Source organism: Aethalodelphis obliquidens, unplaced genomic scaffold, assembly GCF_003676395.1.
Source record: "Aethalodelphis obliquidens isolate GAN/ISIS:26980383/991018 unplaced genomic scaffold, ASM367639v1 scaffold72, whole genome shotgun sequence".
Lineage (NCBI taxonomy): Eukaryota > Metazoa > Chordata > Mammalia > Artiodactyla > Delphinidae > Aethalodelphis > Aethalodelphis obliquidens.
Window position 1 is genome coordinate 7,875,956 of NW_020838016.1, and position 22,045 is coordinate 7,898,000.

At 46.9% G+C, this 22,045-nt stretch overlaps 1 protein-coding gene across 1 annotated transcript in view; it reads left to right on the plus strand.

Annotated features, from left to right (window-relative positions):
- CLSTN2 (calsyntenin 2) overlaps positions 1-22,045 on the plus strand; it is a 638,322-nt gene that overhangs the window by 481,173 nt on the left and 135,104 nt on the right. Inside the window, exons 3-5 of the mRNA XM_027091653.1 lie at positions 10,564-10,759; positions 11,500-11,708; positions 18,763-18,912. Coding sequence (XP_026947454.1) covers positions 10,564-10,759; positions 11,500-11,708; positions 18,763-18,912 — 555 coding nt within the window. The remainder of the gene's footprint in view (positions 1-10,563; positions 10,760-11,499; positions 11,709-18,762; positions 18,913-22,045) is intronic.

Here is a 22,045-nt window from a genome sequence, read left to right on the forward strand (position 1 = left end):
TATATATATATATATATATAAAAGGAAGAGAGCAAACCAAATCAGTAAACTAATCTACCAGCGATAATAAACTGTAAATACTAAACTAAGATAAATATAAAACTAGAAACATATTAGACGCAGAAAGCAAACCCAAGTCTACAGTTGCTCCCAAAGTCCGCCGCCTCAGTTTTGGGATGATTCGCTGTCTCTTCAGGTATTCCACAGATGAAAGTTACATCAAGTTGATTGTGGAGGTTTAATCCACTGCTCCTGAGCCTGCACGGAGAAATTTCCCTTCTCTTCTTTGTTTGCACAGTGCCTGGGTTTCAGCTTTGGATTTCCCCTGCCTCTGTATGTAGGTCACCCGCTGGTGTCTGTTCTTTACCCAGACAGGAGGAAGTTAAAGGAGCGGCTGATTAGTGGGCTCCGGCTCACTCAGGCTGGGGGCAGGGAGAGGTATGGAGTGCAGGGCGAGCCTGCAGCGGCAGAGGCTGGCATGACATTGCAACAGGCTGAGTCATGCCGTGTGTTCTCCCTGCAAAGTTGTCCCTGGATCACGGGAGCCTGGCCGTGGCGGGCTACACAGGCTCCCAGGGGGGTGTGGATAGTGACCTGTGCTTGCACACAGGCTTCTTGGTGGTTGCAGCAGCAACCTTAGCGTTTCATGCCCGTCTCTGGGATCTGAGCTCATAGCCGAGCCTCGTGCCCATCTCTGGAGCTCATTTAGGCGGTGCTCTGCCTTTTGTGGGCAGACAGGGAAGGAATCCCCTCTCCTCATGCACCCTGAAACAATGGTCTCTTGCCTCTTAGGCAATTCCAGACTTTTTCCTGGACCCCCTCCCTTTCAGGCTGTGTCCATGCAGCCAACCCCAGTCCTCTCCCTGGGGTCTGACCTCCGAAGCCCGAGCCTCAGCTCCCAGCCCCCGCCCACCCCGCCGGGTGAGCAGACAAGCCTCTCAGGCTGGTGAGTGCTGGTCAGCACCGATCCTCTGTGCGGGAATCTCTCCACTTTGCCCTCTGCACACCTGTTGCTGCGCTCTCCTCCATGGCTCTGAAGCTTCCCCCCAACCCACCCCCCATCTCTGCCAGTGAAGGGGCTTCTAGTGTGTGGAAACCTTTCCCCCTTCACAGCTCCCCTCCCACTGGTGCAGGTCCCGTCCCTATCCTTTTGTCTCTGTTTATTCTTTTTTCTTTTGCCTTACCCAGGAACGTGGGGAGTTTCTTGCCTTTTGGGAGGTCTGAGGTCTTCTGCCAGCATTCAGTAGGTGTTCTGTAGGGGTTGTTTCACATGTAGACGTATTTTTGATGTATTTGTGGGGAGGAAGATGATATCCATGTCTTACTCCTCCACCATCTTGAAGGTCCTCCCCTCCATTTTAAATATAGCAGTGTGTCCATGTCAATCCCAAACTCCCTAACTATCCAAGTTTTTCTCTGAAATGGGAGGGCTTAAAATCAACCTTTTTTTTAAAGTGTAGATTTCTCAGTTCAGCCCTAATTTGATATTCTGGGCATGAGTACCTCTTGTTGTGATTAGCGTTTGTCCTTTCCATTTTATTACACCTAAAGCAAATACAGATGTCTCTGTGTAGAGTACGCTTTAAGAAACCCTTCCGCCCAGCCCTCCGGCAGTGTGGTCAATGTTCCCTGCCTGCCAAGTGTGTGTATTGGGAGTGTGCAGCTGAGAGCAGATGGTACCACCCTCCATCGGGAGGGACCTCACCAATCTGGAAGAGAAGCCTTTGCAGGACCTATCATTTTCCCTAAAGCTGGTGTCATGAACCTGGCCATGTTTGCTCCAACAGACTAGCTGCATGCTGGGGGTGTAGTGTTTCTCAAGGGGATGCTATGGCCATTTCAGATGAGATGGTTCTTGATGGTATAAGACTGGCCTGCTCAAGGCAGGACATGTAGCACCCTTGGCTCTTGACCAATAAAGGCCATTAGCAATCCCCAGTCACTGTGATGAGCTAAATCAGACACGCAACACCTCCCACCCCCTCAATGAACTTTCCCCATGAGGCAGTACTGGCCCTGGATGAGATTTTGCAAATTCACAGGATGCCAACGATATTAGCCAACGATATTCAGGAAAATAAAGATGTGAAAGCTGTGACTGATAAGTGTAAGGTACTTCAAGGAGCCAGACTGATTTTTAATGACACACGTGACACACATTCAAAATACTTCTGATGATGAAACAAGCTCCACATTCAGCCTCTTCTGATCTCAAACATGGACAGGGAGTTAGCCAGAAGTATGTGGCTTTTCTACAACATAATAAGAGTGAGGAGAGCTAACTCTTAGGTGGTACATACGTCATGCCAGTCACTGTTAAGCACTTTGCGTATATTAACTCATTTAATCCTTCCAACAACCAAGAACGCTATGAGGTAACTATTGCTAATATTGTCCCATTTCACAGATGAGAAAGCAGGCATGGAGAGATAAGTGACTTGCCCAAGGTCACACAGGTAATTAATAGAGGCAAGATTCGAGCCCAGCCTCTCTGGCTCCAGAGCCAGATGTTTACCACCCATGCTTGGATGAGGATGTGGAAATGAAGTTCCCCACCCCCGGAGCTCTGTAGACATCGAGCTCTGCCTGGTTACTCTCACTGCAAATGCCGCAGCTGTGCAATACATAGAAAAATGAGTTCCTCTGAGACTGGGAGTTTCTGAGAGGTGGTGGGTCATGTTTCAAGTATCAGGAATAGGATATGGAATCATGATCTAGGTGGAAACTATGGTTGATAAATTATAAGCTTTTTGGTTTCATGACCCCTTTATGCTCTTAAACATTGCTAATGACTCTGAAGAGCTTTTATCTATGTGGGTTATATCTATTGATATTTACTGTTTTAGAAACTTACAAATGCTTATTTATTAACTTATTTAAAATTACAATAATAAACACATTCCAGATTAACATATATAACATAATTTGATCCAAAAAATACATTTTCCAGAACAAACTTAGTGTGAAGAGAGGCATCGTGTACATTTTTGCAATCTCTTCAATGTCTGCCTTGAATATCCTCATGTCTTCTCTGCCTTCAATCTGTTGTGATCTGCCTTTTAGGTCAAAGTATGTGAAGAAAAAAATATGGCCTCACCCAGATGTATAGTTGGAAAAGGGAGGAGTATTTTAATCTTTTCAGATAATTGTAACTATTCTTCTCTGATACTGTACCAGAACTCCATAAGCAATGGTTTCGTAAAGTTTAGCTACAATACAATAAAGTACCTGGAATCACATCAATGAACTAATTATACACTGCTGCATTAAAATCCATTGGTCTATTTTGCTCTTTGAATGAATCTTTTACCCATACATTCTGTGTAACAGTATGCATTGATCATTTAGAAGTTAGTGATTTATGGTTAAGTAGATCTTTCTAAAGTTGACATATTTCATTATACATTATCAGTCAGTCATTAATAGCACTACTCACTTCATCAGAAAAGTATTAAAGCATCGGTAAATTGTCACACTCTCTATGGCAGGCACAAATTTTCCAAAATTGAAGTCTCAGCTTTATCATTGGCAACCACTACTATGAGTTCTTTTCCATGAAGTGACAGGCTTACTTTAAAAGAAAGTTTGCCACACACTCAAGTTTGAATAAACATAGTTTGTCTGTCAATCATTCTTTCAAGTAAGAACAGCATCCCCTACAAAAACTTCCTAGTTTAGCTCCCATTCAACTTAAATCACATGAATGCTTTTCCTAGAGACAAACCTGCGTACTTTGCTCTGCAAAGATGTTTTATGTGTACTTTCCATTTTGTCACACAGAATATTAAAATACATGTACTCAAGGATTGAGATTTAATAAAATGGGTAATTTTTACCGCATCGTTAAAGTCATTCTTAAGTGAAATTGGCCTTCTTTCTTTCTTTCTTTCTTTGTTTTTACAGTGACTGTATGTCACATAGAATGAGGTCAGGTGCTACTAGGGCACCAGCACTTTTATTCACCACTGGTTTTATACCAACAATGCAAATATCAACACAGAGACAAAGTCCAATACTGTCTTAGTGTTCATAGGATGATGATTTTGACTTTGTGGACATAGCAGAAAGGGCCTTGGGAATCCAAGCGGTCCACAGATTACACTTTGAGAACCCCTCTTCTGGAACATCACACCCACATGAAAGAACAGAGGGCACAAGTGTTAGATTCAAAGGGTCTAGACATCGGTCCTTGAGCCACTCCTTACTATCAAAGTGACCTTGGGTGAACCAGGTAATCTCTCTGAGACTCAGTTTCCTCACTTGGAAAATAGAATCAACCCAATCTGGTGGTCAAGGGTATGCAAGAGTAGGAACAAAATACATTCTAAAAATCAGTTTCATTCATTCATTCATCAATTTCTTTCATTCATTCATTCATTTTGCCCAGAATCTTAGGGGAGGAATTAGGAGAAAACTACACCAATTTCTGCTGGTGTATCAGGAGGCATGTTACTGCAGAGGAAAAGGTAATTGTGAGATAGAGGTAGGTGATAAGGGGCTGGAGCCATGGAAACCCTGCCACCCAGCCCCAGACACTGCAGGGGCTCCTCTTCTGGTCTGGCCCCTCCAGGGGGCTCTTGGTGAAGCTGAGTTCAGCCACCTTAGGCCACAGCCACTGCAAGATAGCCCCATGCTGCTGGCCCCATTTCCCCACAGAACCCGTTGCTGGTCCCAAATGCATGTGCATCTGTGTGTTGCACTCCCACACACGGGTCCTGGCACGCTAAGTCTCCCACCTCAGAAAGCAGATTGGAAAGCAAGATTTTTTTTTAACATTTGTTTTTGAATTGTATTTTATTTTTTTATACAGCAGGTTCTTATTAGTTATCCATTTTATACATATTAGTATATATATGTCAATCCCAATCTCCCAATTCATCCCACCACCACCCCTCCCACCACCGCTTTCCCCCGTTGGTGTCCATATGTTTGTTCTCTACATCTGTGTCTCTATTTCTGCCCTGCAAACCAGTTCATTTGTACCATTTTTCTAGGAAAGCAGGATTTTAAAAGTGATATTGTTACTGCATACAAGCTCCCTCTGCTCACCACATGACAGGCCAATAAATCAGGAGACAAGGTGTTGAGGAAAGGAATAGCAACTTTATTCAGAAGGCCGCGAGTCTGAGACGTTGGCAAACTAATGTCCTAGAGTACCATCAGGGTCTGGATGCTAGTTTCTTTTATAGGACAGAGATGGGGAGGAGGTGAGGAAGTAAAGTAAAAAGGCCATAAGTCTTGCAAAACATCTCCTGGTTTGGCCAGCCTAGGGGAGGTGATGTGTTAATTTCTTCTTTCTTGCAGCCATTCACAGGTAGGCAGGGTCAGAATGTTTCCCTGTGAGCTGAACTAAAGCACTTTAGTTTAACATTTAGGCAGAGGGGCAATGTTCCCCGAGGGAGGCCATTATGTATGCCAATAGCTATAGACAACATCCTTTTAGTGATCATAGTAACAAATAGCAACAGAGAGCAAAGGTTAAAGTAAAAGAAACAGATCCAACATGGAGTCAGATTTTGTTCTTCCCTGTTACAATATTTTTTATATAGAAACCATTAGGTCTGATCTTTTAAGTACATCACCCTCCCACTATAGTTCTTTATTAGTTACAACGAATTCTAGCGGCAGGCCTCACAAAAGATCGTGATAGCCCGATGTGTCATTCACAGATACTGGGAACTGCAGTTTTAAATATCCTTCCTCCTCAGGATTCTATCCCAGGACATTCCTTCCACAGTCTCTCAACTTGCTGTGCTTTTAATTTGCTATTTGATGTGATTCTAAGTAAAGAAAAATTTTTAAATGATTAGCATAGATTTTACAGTTTACCTTCATACTGTGCAATGCCCATTTGTTTCAAATGCAAACAGAAGAGCAGTTAACTGCTCTGCAGAATCTCTGAAAATTACAGCATTTGCATGTTCTAGCTCAGGTATGCATATGTATTTAATTCTTTACCAGAGCATTGTAAAGGCTACACAAATGGTACTCCATGGTTTTCATTTCACTTCTTGATATGCGCATATTCTACCAACATTCTCTGTATTTGACTTGCTGATAGTAAGGACGGTGTGAAAAGAAAGGAATAATGGATTGTTTTATCTTTCCTTTTCTTCTCTGTCATCAATTTCAGCCTAAGTGATTGGCTACTACAGGGAGGTAACATAGTAAGAAAGGATAGGACCATGTTCTTCGGTTGCTTGCCTTTTTTCTGTGTTCAAAACAATTTTGATTCAAACAGAAGGGGTAGCCTCTCGGGGCTGTCAGCTCCCTGCTTAGTGGACTATGCACTCGTAGCTGTCATATGCTTACCTTGTTCTGTCTCTGACTCCCCCTGAATGCCGCTCCCCCATCCCCACATCGTGGGTCCACCATAATGCTGTGCTTGTGGTACATCCTGAGCACTAGATATGAAGAGAGAGCAGGAACGGGGAGGCATGCCTTTACACCCATCTCCACTGCCCGGAACACGCTCCATTGTCCCATCAGGCTTCCTTTACAAAACCCAAGTTCAAAGATAAAATTATTAAGAATTTCAACATGGTGACAGCAGAGATTTCAACCAAGCTCAGGGCCCTCTTGAGTACATGGCCCTCATGTGCCTCTCAGGTCACACACCCATGAAACTGGCCCTACCCCATTGCCTCTACTCTGGCCACATCGGTCTCTGCAGTCCCGTGTCCCTTCCTTCTGAAGGGCACTACAGTGTGCTGCCCCCTCTGCCTGAAACTCAGTCCCCTCCCTCGTGGCCTGGGTGCCTCCCTGTTTCTCTTCCTGTGATCTCAGCTGAGCCATCACATCCTTAGCTTAGACCTCCCTGCCTGACCTGCCCAGGTCAGAAGTCTCTTAGCACCAAGAAGCCCTCCTTCAATGCGTGTATCACCATCGCCATCCTTCATAAAGGTAGCTGATTATCTGATTCCTTATTTCCCTCCCACACGGGACTGCCAGCAGCTTATAGGCCAGGGTTTTGTTCATCACTGTTTTGCCAGTGCTGGGTGCACGGTCCCCAATAAATATGAGATGAGTGAATGGATGAATAAACGAATGAATGTTTTTGCAACCAGAACACACAGGTCAGATGAAGAGGTGGGATAAATGAGTGTGGCATGAATTCTAGTTTTTGTTTAAAGGGGGCTAAGTCCCATCTCAGTCTGAGCTGGTGCAAACTAAGTGAGCATGGCATCGCCCTTGTGAACTTCACTGTCTCTTCTAGGAGGTAATGAGGACTTGAGGATCGGGTATCTTTATCCCTTAAGGTATACAAGTCATTTTTTATGTGTCTCCAGCCCCAGCATGGTGCCTTGCACTTACTTACTCCATCCTCAAAAAATTCTGGTTCTATTGAGCTGAATTTAGTTGGATGAAATTACGTTGCCCTGAGGTTTACTTTTTCTTACCTTCCCCTTATGTCTGCATTTCTCCCTCCTCCTTTGCCTTTTCCTCCTTCCTCTCCTTTCTTCTTGTTCAGGATTTCTGAGCCTTGAGAACTACTTTAGGTGTGATCAGATAGCTCCAACAGAAAATGACCCTCATTTATATTTAGTTTAATTGGACTCTTCAAAGAGAAATGGTCTGGTCTGATGGGTCTTAGAATCATGGCTGTAGTTGGGCACTCCAGAGAACACCCCAGAACCAGTCTGGGCTCATTCACTGCTAATATTCCCACATTGGCATTGATCTTGGGATAGAATCTCAAGGCAGATATGTCAGAAGTCCATCCCTTCAACCCCAGCCAATTCAGAGCAGAAATGAAACTTGAGGATGCGATGTAACCTGTTCTCCTGCCCTGAAGGCTGCAGAGCTAGCCTTGTCCGAGAGGCAGTAACTGGCCTGAGCAACAGCGATGGAATGGGAACCAGCCTTCTTGTTAGAGCCTGGCCCACAAGCTGTCTGTCTTGTCCATTATTCCACAACTACATTTGAGAAATGGCCAGGAGGGAATGTAGTGAAAGTGGAGTGTTCATAATGAAATTGAGGATCGACGAAATAATAAAAATCAAAAGCCTAAAGGTAAAACTGGTATTGACTGACCATCTCAGAAAACATTATCAGTAAGAGATCGGGGCACCTTCCTATATGTAAAATGGGGTGGGGACTTCCTCTCCTGAGTGAGCCTTGAGTGGGAATGTAGAATGTTACTGGAAGCAATTCCCTCGGCGGTCCCCTTAGAAGTAATGGGGCTGCTTGGAGACGGCGCGGTGGGGCAGAGAGGGCGTGGAGTTACGACTCAGCCATACTTGGGGTTTACACCAACTTCCGCTCTGTGACCTTGAGCAAGTAATAACTCCTTTGATCCTTTTTGCTGTTGTTGTTAATTTGTACAGATTGGTATAAAACACCTGCCTTGCAGGGTTGTTGTGACGATTAAACCAGATCACCTGGGCGGAGGTACAAAGCTCGATGCCTGACACACAGCAGCCGTGCAGCCGCGTTACCCCTTCTCCTCACGGTGCCTGTGCTTTGTGGGCAGATGCCTGGTCGCCCTGAGCCTCAGGCCCCCCTTAAACTCCAGACTGTAGGCACCTCATCCTGGTCGCAGCAGTGCAGCTGGGGCAATGTCAGACCAGGCTTGGGGCATGTCAGGTAGATGTTCTCCCTGCAACATTATCTCCTGGGCCCTTTTACAGGTGACACAGTTGAAACCCAGAGAGTCACTATAATTTGACTAAATCAACAAGTCAGTAGTGAACCTGGAATGTGACTCAGGCCCCTGGGCTCAAGCCTGTGTTTTACTGCCCAGCAGCCTATAGCTGGACACCTTGCTGCCCGTGTCATGTGACACTCACACACCCCTTTGCTCTATGAAGGGTCTTTCTGGACGTCTGCACATCGTCTCCCCAACAAGCCTGTAAGCTCCCTCAACACACGAAGAGAACGTGTCTCAAATCTTCAGTACTTTCCAGGACACTTACTACAGGGCTTACAGTCAGGGTTCAAGAAACAAACATCCATCAACTGAGATAAAGAAGATATTTTCGTGGTCTTGTTTTAATGCTGAGAAATAGCTATAATACACATGAACCCAGCTGACGGAGAGAAATGTATTCATTTCACAACATGGTCAGCTCTTTAAGAAGTTGGCTTTCCAGGCTCCACAGGGATTCTGGAACTCACATAAACTCACCCCCGCTGTTTGGAGAGAACATGGCAACTCCAAGTGGTGTCCCTGTCCCCGCAGGGAAGTGGTAGGTGAGAGACGTGAAGGGGGGGAGGGGAGAAGGGGGAGGGGGCTACAGCAACGCAGGACGCTTAAACCAAGAGTCAAGGGCAGAGCCAAGCAATGCTGCTCACAGCTACTGAGCAAGCAGATCACCTGGGGACCCTCATTAAGCTAGCAGATGCAAACTATTATATATAGGCTGGGTAAACAACAAGGTCCTACGATATAGCACAGGGAGCTATATCCAATATCCTGTGATAAACTATATAGAAAAGAATATAAGGGCTTCCCTGGTGGCGCAGTGGTGGAGAGTCCGCCTGCCGATGCAGGGGGCACGGGTTCGTGCCCCGGTCCGGGAAGATCCCACGTGCCGCGGAGCGGCTGGGCCCGGGAGCCATGGCCGCTGAGCCTGCGCGTCTGGAGCCTGTGCTCCGCAACGGGGGAGGGCACAGCAGTGAGAGGCCCGCGTACCGCAAAAAAAAAAAAAAAAAATATATATATATATATATATTCTTTCCGTTATATATATTCTTTCCATTATATATATATAATCGAATCACTTTGTTGTATAGCAAAAATTACACAATATTGCAAATCAACTATACTTCAAAAAAAAAAAGACATCATGGACATGGACACACCAGAAAAAAAAAAAAAACAGATGCATATACTGACTCAGGAGGTCCAGGTGGGACCTGGGAGTCTGTATTCCTAACAAGCTCCCCAGGGATGCCCAGGCCGCTGCTTCACAGAGCACACTTTGAAGAATCAAGGATGTTGTCACAAAACAAAAGACACTGAAAGCTTTGGCCTTTGTCTCCTTTCCTCTGCAGTCATTTGTCTTTTGACTGCGGGCAAGTTCCTTAATCTCATACTGGGCAGAGGGCAAACGAGAAACCTCCTGGGAAAAGGGGCAAAGTGAGATATCAGCCAGCTCCCTGCTTGATGAGCACCCACACACCCCACTTTTTCTGCCGGGTCCACCGGATGGGGCACATTTCAGCTTTACCATCCAGGACATGAACGTGTTGGTCTGAGTTTCTAAAGACCGCTTCTTTTTTTTTTTTTGTGGTACGCGGGCCTTTCACTGCTGCGGCCTCTCCCGTTGCGGAGCACAGGCTCCGGACGCGCAGGCTCAGCGGCCATGGCTCAGTGGCCCAGCCGCTCCGCGGCATGTGGGATCTGCCCTGACCGGGGCACGAACCGGCGTCCCCTGCATTGGCAGGCGGACTCTCAACCACTGCGCCACCAGGGAAGCCCAAAGGCCGCTTCTGCATTGACAATTATCTGTGTGGAGGAAATGGTCTGGTTTTGGGTTTGCAAATCTGGTGCAGTCGAAGCTCTGTGTTCAGTGTGGCCGTTCTCAGGATCCCCGCTCTCTGCTTTCCATCCTCCTGCAGGGGAAATCTGTGCATTCAAGATCCATGGCCAGGAGCTGCCCTTCGAGGCTGTGGTGCTCAACAAGACGTCGGGAGAGGGCCGGCTCCGCGCCAGGAGCCCCATCGACTGTGAACTGCAGAAGGAGTACACGTTCATCATCCAGGCCTACGACTGTGGCACGGGGCCCCAGGAGACGGCCTGGAAGAAATCGCACAAGTGAGTGACCTGATGGAGCTCCCTGGACCCCTCACCCCTGCCCTCCCATCTCCATTCACATGCTGCTCTTCAGATATGCATGTTCAGTGGTCACACCATGCTGCTCCGGCCAGCCTGACTGCTGGCCAGGTCCCCAGGCCCCTACAGGCATCAGCGCGGGCCTCCTTCTACCCCTAGAATACTCCACCCCTCTGCTCCCCATGAAGATACTCCTATTTTTACCATCAGGACTGAGTTCAGATGTCACTTCCTCTGGGAAGCCTTCTGTCAGCCAGCCCATCCCTGCAGACCTCGTTGGGACCTTTCCCTGGATTTCTGCCAGGCCATGTGCTTCTCTCCGTCACAGCACTTTTCATCTGGGGTTGTAACTCTCAAATAGAGTTTAGCTCAGCCCCTAACCCAGAGTAAGAGTGGTTCAATTCTTACTGGTTGGAGTGAATGAATAGCAGAGGGAATGAGGAGATAGAGGAAATGCGTCACCTAAAGCTCTGTAACTAGGAAGGTCAGAGAAGGGGAGGCACCTCTCTGGGGTGGATTCATCTCAGAGGATCGGGGCAAGGACAGGTAAAGGGGTCTCAATGGGAGGGAGGACAGAACACTCAGGCAACAGCCACCCCGACTGTCTTGTGGTCTCTCTACTCTCCTGACCTTGGGACCTGAGTCAGTACCTGTGGGAGGTGTGGGAGGATGATATGATTCTTTCTTTACCACCATCTCTTCCTTCCTGTGTGTGGTCCTAGGGCCGTGGTCCATATCCAGGTGAAGGACGTCAATGAGTTTGCTCCCACCTTCAAAGAGCCGGCCTACAAGGCTGTCGTGACAGAGGGCAAGATCTACGACAGCATCCTGCAGGTGGAGGCCGTCGACGAGGACTGCTCCCCACAGTACAGCCAGATTTGCAACTATGAAATCGTCACAACTGATGTGCCTTTTGCCATCGACAGAAACGGTGAGTGTCCTGAGAGGACCCCGGTGAATGGAAGCAGGGAAACAGCTCCACCCCCCACCCCTTTGAAGGCCAAGTGAGGGCTCTGAATGCACTTGGCAGGTGACGCCTCCCTTGCTATCCCTGATGTAGGCTCTGTAACCCAGAACTCAGCCCTGCGCTAGAAGGGATGACCTCACGTAATCAGCAGCCCGGCCAGGTCTAAAACATCCCAGAAACCTCCTCAGTGAATGGTCTATAGAACTCACAGTGCCACGCATTTGGATACTGAAGACAGGTTGGTTTTCTGGTAGAATTTTCCTGCCGTCATCCAGATGTGAGCCATGCCATCAACTCAGCCACGTCTGAGTTTCCTGTATAACAAGTGTAACGTTAGCCACACCATGACAATCTGCTCCCAGACAGAGAGAAGCTAAAAGAGAAGGTGGAGATTTTGGAAACACCGTCTAAGCTATAGATCCATTCAGGAATCTTTAAAGCTCTTGCCAAGGGTTTTTGAGAACTTCCACCCCAGTGAGAATGAGGAATGAAAGACCCCTCCCACCACACTCCAATCTCAAACTAAGCTTACTGAACTGAAAAGAATCCTAGAAAGCCATTTGGATATTTCCCCATCATCATTATTAAAACACTCATTGCAGTGTAAACACCACAGCCAGAGACCCAATCAACTCAGCCCACTTTAACTGTAATTCTCAATAACTTGATATTAGTCAAGTCTATTGTCTCATTATTAGCAGGAGTGTGTGGGTGTACGTACATTATCCTCACTTTGTTTCAAATAGGATTTAACTGCTCAATGATGGCAAAGTTGCAAAACCTGAGGCTTATCCACGCCACAAATGTGTATTAAGTGCCAGGTACAGTGCTGGGAACCGGGAATAGAGATAGAGGGTAAGTCAAAACAGAAGAGGCCTGCCCACATGGAGCTTACCATCTAGCAAAAAAAAATCAAAATAAAAAATAGAAAGTCAGGCAGAGTCAAGGGTGAGGGTGGGGCACAAAGCGTGCCATGAACCAGGGTTAGGCAGCGAATTAGCCCTCACCTCAGCCTCCCGGTAGCCCGTGCCTAGAGGGAAATACCATCAGTCACCTGCTCGCAAATCTTCAGTGCTTCCCGTGTTTCTTGATGTTGAGACCAGGGAGAAACTTACCCTATGACAGAGTCTTCTGCATCCTGAGAATTGCAGCAGATTCCATAGGGCATGGAGGCCAAGGAGACACCCTCATCCTTGGTCTCCTGGAGTTTATGATCTGTCTCAGAAGATGAAACCAATATTCATCAAACAGACAAAATGGTAATAAGGAAGTTTCCTTAAAAGATGCTCAAACATGTGGCCAGTGTCATACACCTGGACATCACTAGAGGCTAAGTGTGTAGGACACAAGATCAACGCATGAGAAAGCAAAGGAGAGAATACTGGACTTTAAAGTTCGGTTCAGGACTAAGAAGCAGGTAATTTCAATTAGAACTGCTCCTGATAGCCTTTCCTACAGGCCCTATGAAGTGGCTGGCCTGTCCCCACCACACAGACATACATGACACACGCACACACGTACACACACACACACGCCACTCTACAAAATATGAAACAACTGCTTTGTATGTTTCTGGTCCCCTATGATCAGCTGTGCTGTCTATGTCCACAAGAGCTGTGGAACTTGGGGAGTGACAAGTCCTTGCTGAAGAGCTAGACTGGACATGGGGGAGGGAATCTGGAACAAGTGGTCAAGCTGCCCTTGGCCTCCTGCTTAGTTCTGGAGAGCCACGGACCCGGGAGAGAGGAGATGCAAATTCCTTCACCTGAGGGTAAACTGCCCCAGTCACGAAGATAATTACTCACCTTGATGAGCCATTTCACTAACACATGCCAATTTATTTACCTAGCTGTCTCATTAAAAGTGAGTAATGGTCCTTTGCCAGGCCTTTGCCTCCAGCATTGGTTTACAGCCTGAGATGAAGAGGAGAGCCGACACGCTGGGAGCGTGCCGCCCCCCCCCCCCCCCCCCACCCATGTCGAGGTTTACAAAAGCATTTCTCAAGTAATGAAGGCAGGACCTAAGGGCAGACGCAGAAGCAGCTCCCATTCTAATGAGCTTCCCAGTTGGCCCTTATCCATCACTTCTCCCAGTGACCTTCCCAGCTCCTTGAAGAAGTTCTTTGCATGCACATTTGAAAAAGTGCTGCTGGGCTTCCCTGGTGGCGCAGTGGTTAAGAATCCACCTGCCAATGCAGACAACATGGTTCCAGCCCTGGCCCGGGAAGATCCCACATGCCGCAGAGCAACTAAGCCCGGCGCACCACAACTACTGAGCCCGTGCGCCACAACTACTGAAGCCTGCACATCTACAGCCCTTGCTCCACAACAAGAGAAGCCACCGCAATGAGAAGCCCGCGCACCACAGCTAAGAGTAGCCCTGGCTCACCGCAACTAGAGAAAGCCCGCGCACAGCAACGAAGACCCAACGCAGCCGAAAATAAAATAAATTAATTAATTTTTTTTTTTAAAAAAAGTACTATTGAGTTGGGCTCCACTCATTCAGGCCCCAGGACTTTTTCTTTTAACGCAAGATTCAACCTCTTCCAACCAGAAGTCTTCAGCCCCCCTTCCCTTGAATTCCTCCCCTGAAAACTCATGGCAGTAAGAGTCCCTGCCCCACTGTGGGGTAGTGAGGCCTCAGGGAGAGGCAGTGCCTGGGGATGATGTTCACAGGTACTTAGCATATAGTGTTCCATTCATGGCGCCATGATTATTAGATATTTACCTGGGTGACTGGGACACGAAGGGTATTCATTCCTCATGGATTTACAGACTGAAATTGTGAGCCAATAACTGAGTTGGTGGCATTACCTCCCTCTTGGGAAATTCTGGATCCATTTCAGATGGCTTCCAGCCCCCATCTTCTAGCATTTGGCTGGTCTCTCTGAGATTGGGAGGGCCTCCTTCCTCACTTCCATTGAACTGATGGAAAAACTGATTCCTAAAGCATGAAGAGCTGGCCATATAGCAGCTGTCACCTCAGTGGCAGAGTGGGGACTGGAGCCAGGTCCCCCGAGTGTTGGTCCCAAAGCCTTTTCACCAGTGATATTATCACTGTCTTCAGTGACATTTGACAGGAACACATGGCAGTGGTATTTAAGTTCAAAAATACAAAGGTGTCTTAATCCTACGCCTACCACTCTGTGTATGTGTGTGTGTGTGAGAGAGAGAGAGGTCCTTGACAAGCTACTTAAACCTGGCCTCAGATCCTCATTGTAACATAGGAATTAAGTATTGCACTCAGCCAGGGATGGGAATGATGGCTAAGGGAGCATCAGGACTCTCGGTGACACCCGGTCTCTACTTGGCAGACTTTTCTACCTTCCAAGCAGTGGTTGGTCTCATGCAGCCTCTGCTGAGCCCTCCACAGGCTGCCCTGGTGAGTAACAGGCATCGGATACCTATGAGCACAGTGTGTCCTCAAGTCTGTCTGTTCTCCAAGTACATGAAAACACTTCTCTTCCACCTGAATAGAAGAGAAACGCACGTCCTTTGTGGAAAACAAGGGAAGCATAGAAAAGTATAAGAAGTAAGTCACCTGTTATCCCACCAAAGAGAACCACTACTGACATTCTACCAGCACTTCTTCTATGAAGTTCTTGAACAAAATAAGGCCACGCTTTCCTTGCTTTTCTTTAGCTTCCCCTTTTCACTTAACATTCGATTGTGTGGATTTTTTCCATCCATAAACATGCTTCGTAATTAGCACTTTTAGCATGAACAGCAGTCCGTCTAAGCAGAGAATCAGGCTTAGCTTGTCTCTTCCTATTGGGCATCCAGTTTCTTTACTCTCTTTCAATGTAATAAAGAATGCTTAGATGAACATATTTGCACCTCTGTCTGCAATTTTTATCATTTTTTCTGGAGTCAGTTGTTAGATGTGGAATTGCATGGCCAAAAGGTATGAACACTTGCAAAGTGACTGGCCTGCATAAGTTTCCCACAGGGCGACTCCGATTTAAATTCCATCAGAAGGAGGGTGCAGGTAAGTGCACTTGTCTCATTGCAACCCCTACTCCACCTGAGGTTTTAAAAAATACCTTCACTATGACACGTGGTAGGTACGGATAGTTCTTTGAGAGTTAACCTTCCCAAGTTCATCTGGAACAGAGAAATAAGCCCAGAGATCAGAACTCACCTGGGTTAACTGTGGACTCGGTTCTCCTGAGAAGGCACCTCTAGGAGAAATCATTCACATGTGGGGAAAATAACACAATTGTCACAGAAGCAAAAAGGAGGGCTGTTTCTGATCTTTCAAAATGTTTTTAAATGTGTGACTTAGCCAGACACGACCCTTCCCTCTACAACCATCAGTGAAAATGTTATACTCTGAGGCTTCAAATCCTGTGCTCTGAAACCCATTCTCCCATGCGTGAAGTTGGTGGTGGAGAAGGTAGTTTCTCAGTTTCATTAAGACTTCTTACAGAAGGGGAGCTGCCGTAAATGGAGCCAAGGATTGCGGGCTCGTGTGTTTATTTATTTTTCTACCGCAATCAGTAGTGTTTGGTCTGCTGAATGTCACACGGACAGTAAACCCTGAGCCTTCCTCTTCTACGAGGTGTATCTTTTGAGAGCCATTTAACTTTAAAGAAAGTTAAAACCTTTTGTTCAATTAGATGTTGCTGAAACATACTTCTCGTGGCCCTATTGCAGTGCTTCCACCTGGCAGAAGTCCTCCCCTGTGATGGCTCTAACCACGAACTAATTTATTAACAGAAGCCACAGGGAATGTTACCAACCCCACAGTGAGCTGTTGCAGATGTGCTTGGGACCCCGAGCTGAGACCAAAACACATATTTGGAGAAAAAGGAAAGGGATTCTGAACATCCGCCACAAGGCCAAAGATACAGCAAACACATTTTTATTCAGAGATTCTTGACCGGCTTTGTTAAAGGAAACTTGACTTCCAATCCCTGGCTGCAGTTGCATTTTTAGAAACAGTCCAGAGCAGAGAGCAGAAGAAATGATTCCAATTCTTGGTCCAATGTCTTGGGCAACTTCGTACCCCCTGACCCTCCACACCCTGACCTATGCTCACGTTCATAGCTCCTGCTCATGACCTCGTGCTGAGTACTGTCTTACTAATATTGAGTGATGGGTGGATGAATGTTTCCTATCTTTAACACGTGATGTGGCTTTTCTAATTTTCTGAGCTTTCTTGGGTCGGTCCCTGTTGTCTCAATTTGCATGAACAATATACATCAGTTGGCATGGAAGAAAACTCATTAAAAAGTTTCCCCTTAGTTTTGATGAAACAGAAAAATATACCTGAGTCACACAGACATAGGGAACAGACTTGTGGTTGCCAAGGAGGTTGTTTGGGATTAGCAGATGCAAACTAGTATTACATAGGGTGGATGAACAAGGTCCTACAATATAGCACAGGGAAGAATATTCAATATCCTGTGATAAATCATAATGGAAAAGAATATGAAAAAGAATGTATATCTATGTATAAATGAATCACTTTGCTGTACAGCAGAAATTAACACAGCATTGTAAATCAACTATACTTCAATAAATTTTTTTTTTAATTTTAACAAAGGTGCACAAAAATGAAATATATATACCTGAGTCAGCCATTCCATGTTTGTGTATTTGCTTGTTGGTTTATTTGGGTTTTTTTTGTTTTTTTAACATCTTTATTGGAGTATAATTGCTTTACAATGGTGTGTTAGTTTCTGCTTTATAACAAAGTGAATCAACTATACATATACATATGTCCCCGTATCTCTTCCCTCTTGCGTCTCCCTCCCTCCCACCCTCCCTATCCCACCCCTCTAGGTGGTCACAAAGCACCGAGCTGATCTCCCTGTGCTGTGAGGCTGCTTCCCACTAGGTATCATCGGTTTTACATTTAGTAGTGTATATATGTCCATGCCACTCTCTTGATTTCGCTTCTGGCAAAGGATGGTGACATCATTTGAATTCTAATTTGCTGTCAGCTCCACCATTGAAAAAAAAAAAAAGCCAGAATGAAATTATTCTCAACAAAGGGAGACTTTAAGCTCTGGGAATCAAAAAGTAAAAAGTAGGGCTTCCCTGGTGGCGCAGTGGTTGAGAGTCCGCCTGCCGATGCAGGGGACACGGGTTCGTGCTCCGGTCTGGGAAGATCCCACATGCCGCGGAGCGGCTGGGCCCGTGAGCCGTGGCCGCTGAGCCTGCGCGTCCGGAGCCTGTGCTCCGCAACGGGAGAGGCCACAACAGTGAGAGGCCCGCGTACTGCAAAAAAAAAAAAAAAAAGTAAGGAGTATTAAATGCACGTCAGGCCTTGCTTCATTTTTTGAAACCAAAATTGTATTTCAGCAAAAACAGTCAATTAAAAGTTTGCTCATCAATTGTCAAAGATTTATTTCTGAACCATAATATCAAACCCACAGGAACAAATACCCACAAATGGCTCAGAAACAATGTCTGGTCCCTCTTGGAGGAGAAAAATGTCTTTGCCACCAGGGCAAGGAATCTGTTATTCTGTGTAGCTTACAGAAGAGAGGTCACACGTTTTCTCGTATTGATTTTACTTCCTATTTGGTAGCAAAATAATGTGAGACGAGGCAATGAACATTCCTGGCGAAGAGCCCAGATATTAAAAAATACGTGTCGGGACGTTTCTGAATTCCATCTTTTTCCCAGAGATTTCATGTCAGATGAACATACGTTGCCCTACATTAGGGACACAGCCTAATGTAGGGTTAGTTTGGTGCAGTTTAGGGTGGTCTTCTGACGACCCCGTACTTAACACAACCAGTTGGATTCCAGATGTGTGGGCAGAATTACCCGGCAGTTCCGTTGCACAGGTGGGGTGGCTCCAGCCGGCAGTTCCTGAGAATCTGCCACCAAGGCACAAGCAGGTCACACGTGGAAGCCACGTCCCTACTTGCCCTAGTCTTTACAAAGAGATAGGGAAAGGGGACATTTTATTCTGGTGAAGGTTGAAAGAGGGCAGAAGGGATTTTGAAGAACTGCAAAGTGGTTAACTTGATCTGAAATGATTTTCAATGTCCCTGTATCTTCAGGCAACGTCAGGAACACGGAGAAGCTGAGCTATGACAAGCAACGCCAGTATGAGATCCTGGTGACCGCCTACGACTGTGGACAGAAGCCTGCAGCGCAGGACACCCTGGTGCAGGTGGACGTAAAGCCAGTTTGCAAGCCTGGCTGGCAAGGTGGGCCTGCTCTTGTTGGTACTGTTGGGTGAAGGCAGCTTGGCCATGTGTATAGGAGGTGCTGGACTTGCCTTCCAATCCTCACAGTGCATCACTAGAGGGATTTGTAAAGCACAGGCACTCTGCTGTGAGAAATAGAGTAGCCTGTTTGTTCTTACAACTCCTGGGCGATAGAGTACCCCCATTTTACAGCTGAGAATGTCCAAGCCAGCTCATCCAACTCGTGTGCCCAGTTTGTCCAGTGTGCCCTTTCTCAAGTCTCATGACCGCTTCCTATCAATAGGAATTGTCCCACAGTGCTCAGGAGAAAGGGCCAATTCACTTTACCTAAGAGTTCGGAGTTCAGCTGGTGCATTTCAAGTTTTAATAATTGCTCAGCACCTGGGGAAGGTTGCGTGTTCCCTGGGCTTGCACAGAGGGCATACAGGCAGAGGCTGGAGATCCAGCATCCAGCCTCTGTGTTAGGGGGTTTCAAACGTGTTGGCTCTGGTAATGGAGAAGCAATGGCCTTCGATGGAGGTGGATATCTGTGCTAGTTTAGATCTTTTAGGATGCAAAGACAGAAGGTTCAGGTTACCCTTTGAGGATGCAGGTGTAGCAATGAACTAAGGGGAAATAAGGATGGGAAGGCCAGCTGCAGAGATGGAGCTCGCAGAGGATTGGATGGTTTATGGAATAACAAGAGCTCTTGTGGTGGCACCAACAGTTCTGGTGGCCGAGCAGGGATGCTGGAGTTATCTCTGTGCCACCGTTTTGGTTGTTGATGCTGTCGCAGGGTTCTGCTTACACATAACTTAGGGCGCGCCATGGTTTCATCCACTTTGTGGCTCTGTCTGCTGCCTTCCCTTCATAGGTCTTAAAAGCTTCAGGGCCCCTGTTACATTCTACCTCTTTCTCTGTGTCTATCGCTCTGTATCTTTCATTCTTAACTCCCCAAGAGAGGGTGCGATTAGCTCTGTTGGTCCTTCATGTCCCTATGGGACAGGCTGACGCCAGACCACATATAGGTCACTGGTCAGACCTTGAATGGCTGCCTTTTAGGCAGGCATTTATTCCTAATCCAATTCAGCAGGCCAGACTGGCAGGACCTCATGGTGCAAAGCAAGGACACCTGAGGACCCAGCTGGGTCATTGCCCTCAGATCGTCCCCTGCACAACTTTATCTTCCTTCATCTTGCAACTAGAAAGATGGGAGGGGGTAATTAAATCCACCTCTGGAGAGAACCGGAATCGCTTGCCTTTGAACAAAGTAGACAAGGTGAAATGCTGAGTAGGGGAGACACAGCTAAGACTTGTGAGAGGTAAAGAACAAAGGAGAGTCTTCTCTGTGTCTGTCTATTTCAAGCAAGAGACAGAGAAAAAGGAACAAGCCAGAGTGGGAATCTGTGTGTCCCTGACCTCAGGGGACCTGAACTCTGGTTGAGTGTAATTCACTTGACCCTGAGGACCCTGAGGGCACGATTCTGTCTCTTTTGTTCACAGTGGAATTTCTCAGGTTTAGCATATGTCTGGCCCCAATGGTAGGTGCTCAAGAAACAGTCATTGAATGAATGAACCCAAGAATGAATGAATGAAAAGCTACCTGAGTGAAGAAGAACTCACCTTGTTTTATTTTGACGTGTAACAACTGGCCCCAGTGAAAGTCTCACTTTTGAAAAGAAAGCCTGGGAAGAATATAAAAGCTTTCTAAGCTCCGAACGAGCTCACAATGGGATTTAAGGTGAGGAAAGCAAAACACAAAGCCGTATCTGGAGAATGAACCCAATCTTTTTTGTCTTTGATAAATGAGACACCTACAGATTTGGAATCACATTGAAATATATTTAAATGTAATTTCCTAATGGAGTTTGTACTTGTTTCAGTGTTCAATGTATGCAAAGTGAAACGTGTTGATAATGTTTCATTCTGCGTGTGAAGAATGCGTGGGGCCCCTACCTCGGGGCATGAGGCTGTTTTCAGCTCTAGACAGGGAGGTCCAGGAGGCAGGGATGCTATCCATCTACTGGTGTGTCTGCAGCCCCAGCACGGGGCTAGGCACAAGGCAGGTGATTGGCAAGTGCTGAATGCATGAATGAATGGTGAAAAATGTACCTCTGTGTGGAACAAAGACAAGAAGGAAGCAGCGCCTCCCTGCACCTGCTCACCATGCCAGGCAAAGCGATGTAAGCAGGTGTAACGTCTGGACCAACTACGTGATGGTGGTTCCCTGCCTAAGTCTGCCAGCCTTGGGTGGGAGAAGCCGACACTGGATTCTCCATCACCCCCCTCCTCCCTCTAGCTCACCCACTGTAGACAGCCATTAGGTCTGTCTCCCCAGCCATTGTCCCAGCAGGCTTTCAGATCACAGACAGGTCCTCCAAGATCTCAGATATGTGTGGTGATGGTCAAATTGTTTTCCTGGCATTCCTATCCCAGGCCCCAGACCTAGAGAGCAATCTTCCGTCCTACCACCATACTGGTCCACTTTACTCCTCCACTGGGGGCAACCGCCATTTCTGACCAGCCCATCTCGGGGCTGTTCTCTCTTCTACTCCTGGCCAGGGCTGCAGCCTCAGAGCTCAAAGTGCTCCTTTCTCCAGGGAAGATCATGACCACAGGTCCCAGATATGTGTCTCGTGTCCAGCCCCTTCTCCCAGCTTTGTGGGGCAAACTGGAGTGAGCCATGTTTTACTGGGTTGCTTTTTGTTTGTTTGTCTGCTTCGTTTTGTTTTGTTTTAACCACAGATGAAGCAGGCTGTTCCTCACTGGGAGAGCCCATCCAGTTCCTAGGGGAAAGGCTGGTTCTTCCTGAAGCAGGTGTTGGGTGAAGGCTGCACTGTATAAAATAGGAGAGGAACCAAGAGACGGGAGGCCATTCAGGGCACAGTGAACAATGTCAGGAAGCCGGTCTGGCTTGCGGAGGGGGTGTGGACTGGGGAGCAAATGGGGAGCGAATTTGGAGCAGTCGGTGGAGGGGAGGGTTGGTAGCCAAGATTTCGGATGCCAGGGTGAGGAGCCGCGATGCTCCCCAAGCCCCTGGGACCCAGCTGTGAGTGCGGGTTCTGCGGACGTGTGCCAGGCGTAATTGCCCAGAACAGAGGCTCCTCCCTGAGCTGGCTTCTCTCAAGCAATGACAGTCACCAAGCAATCGCAG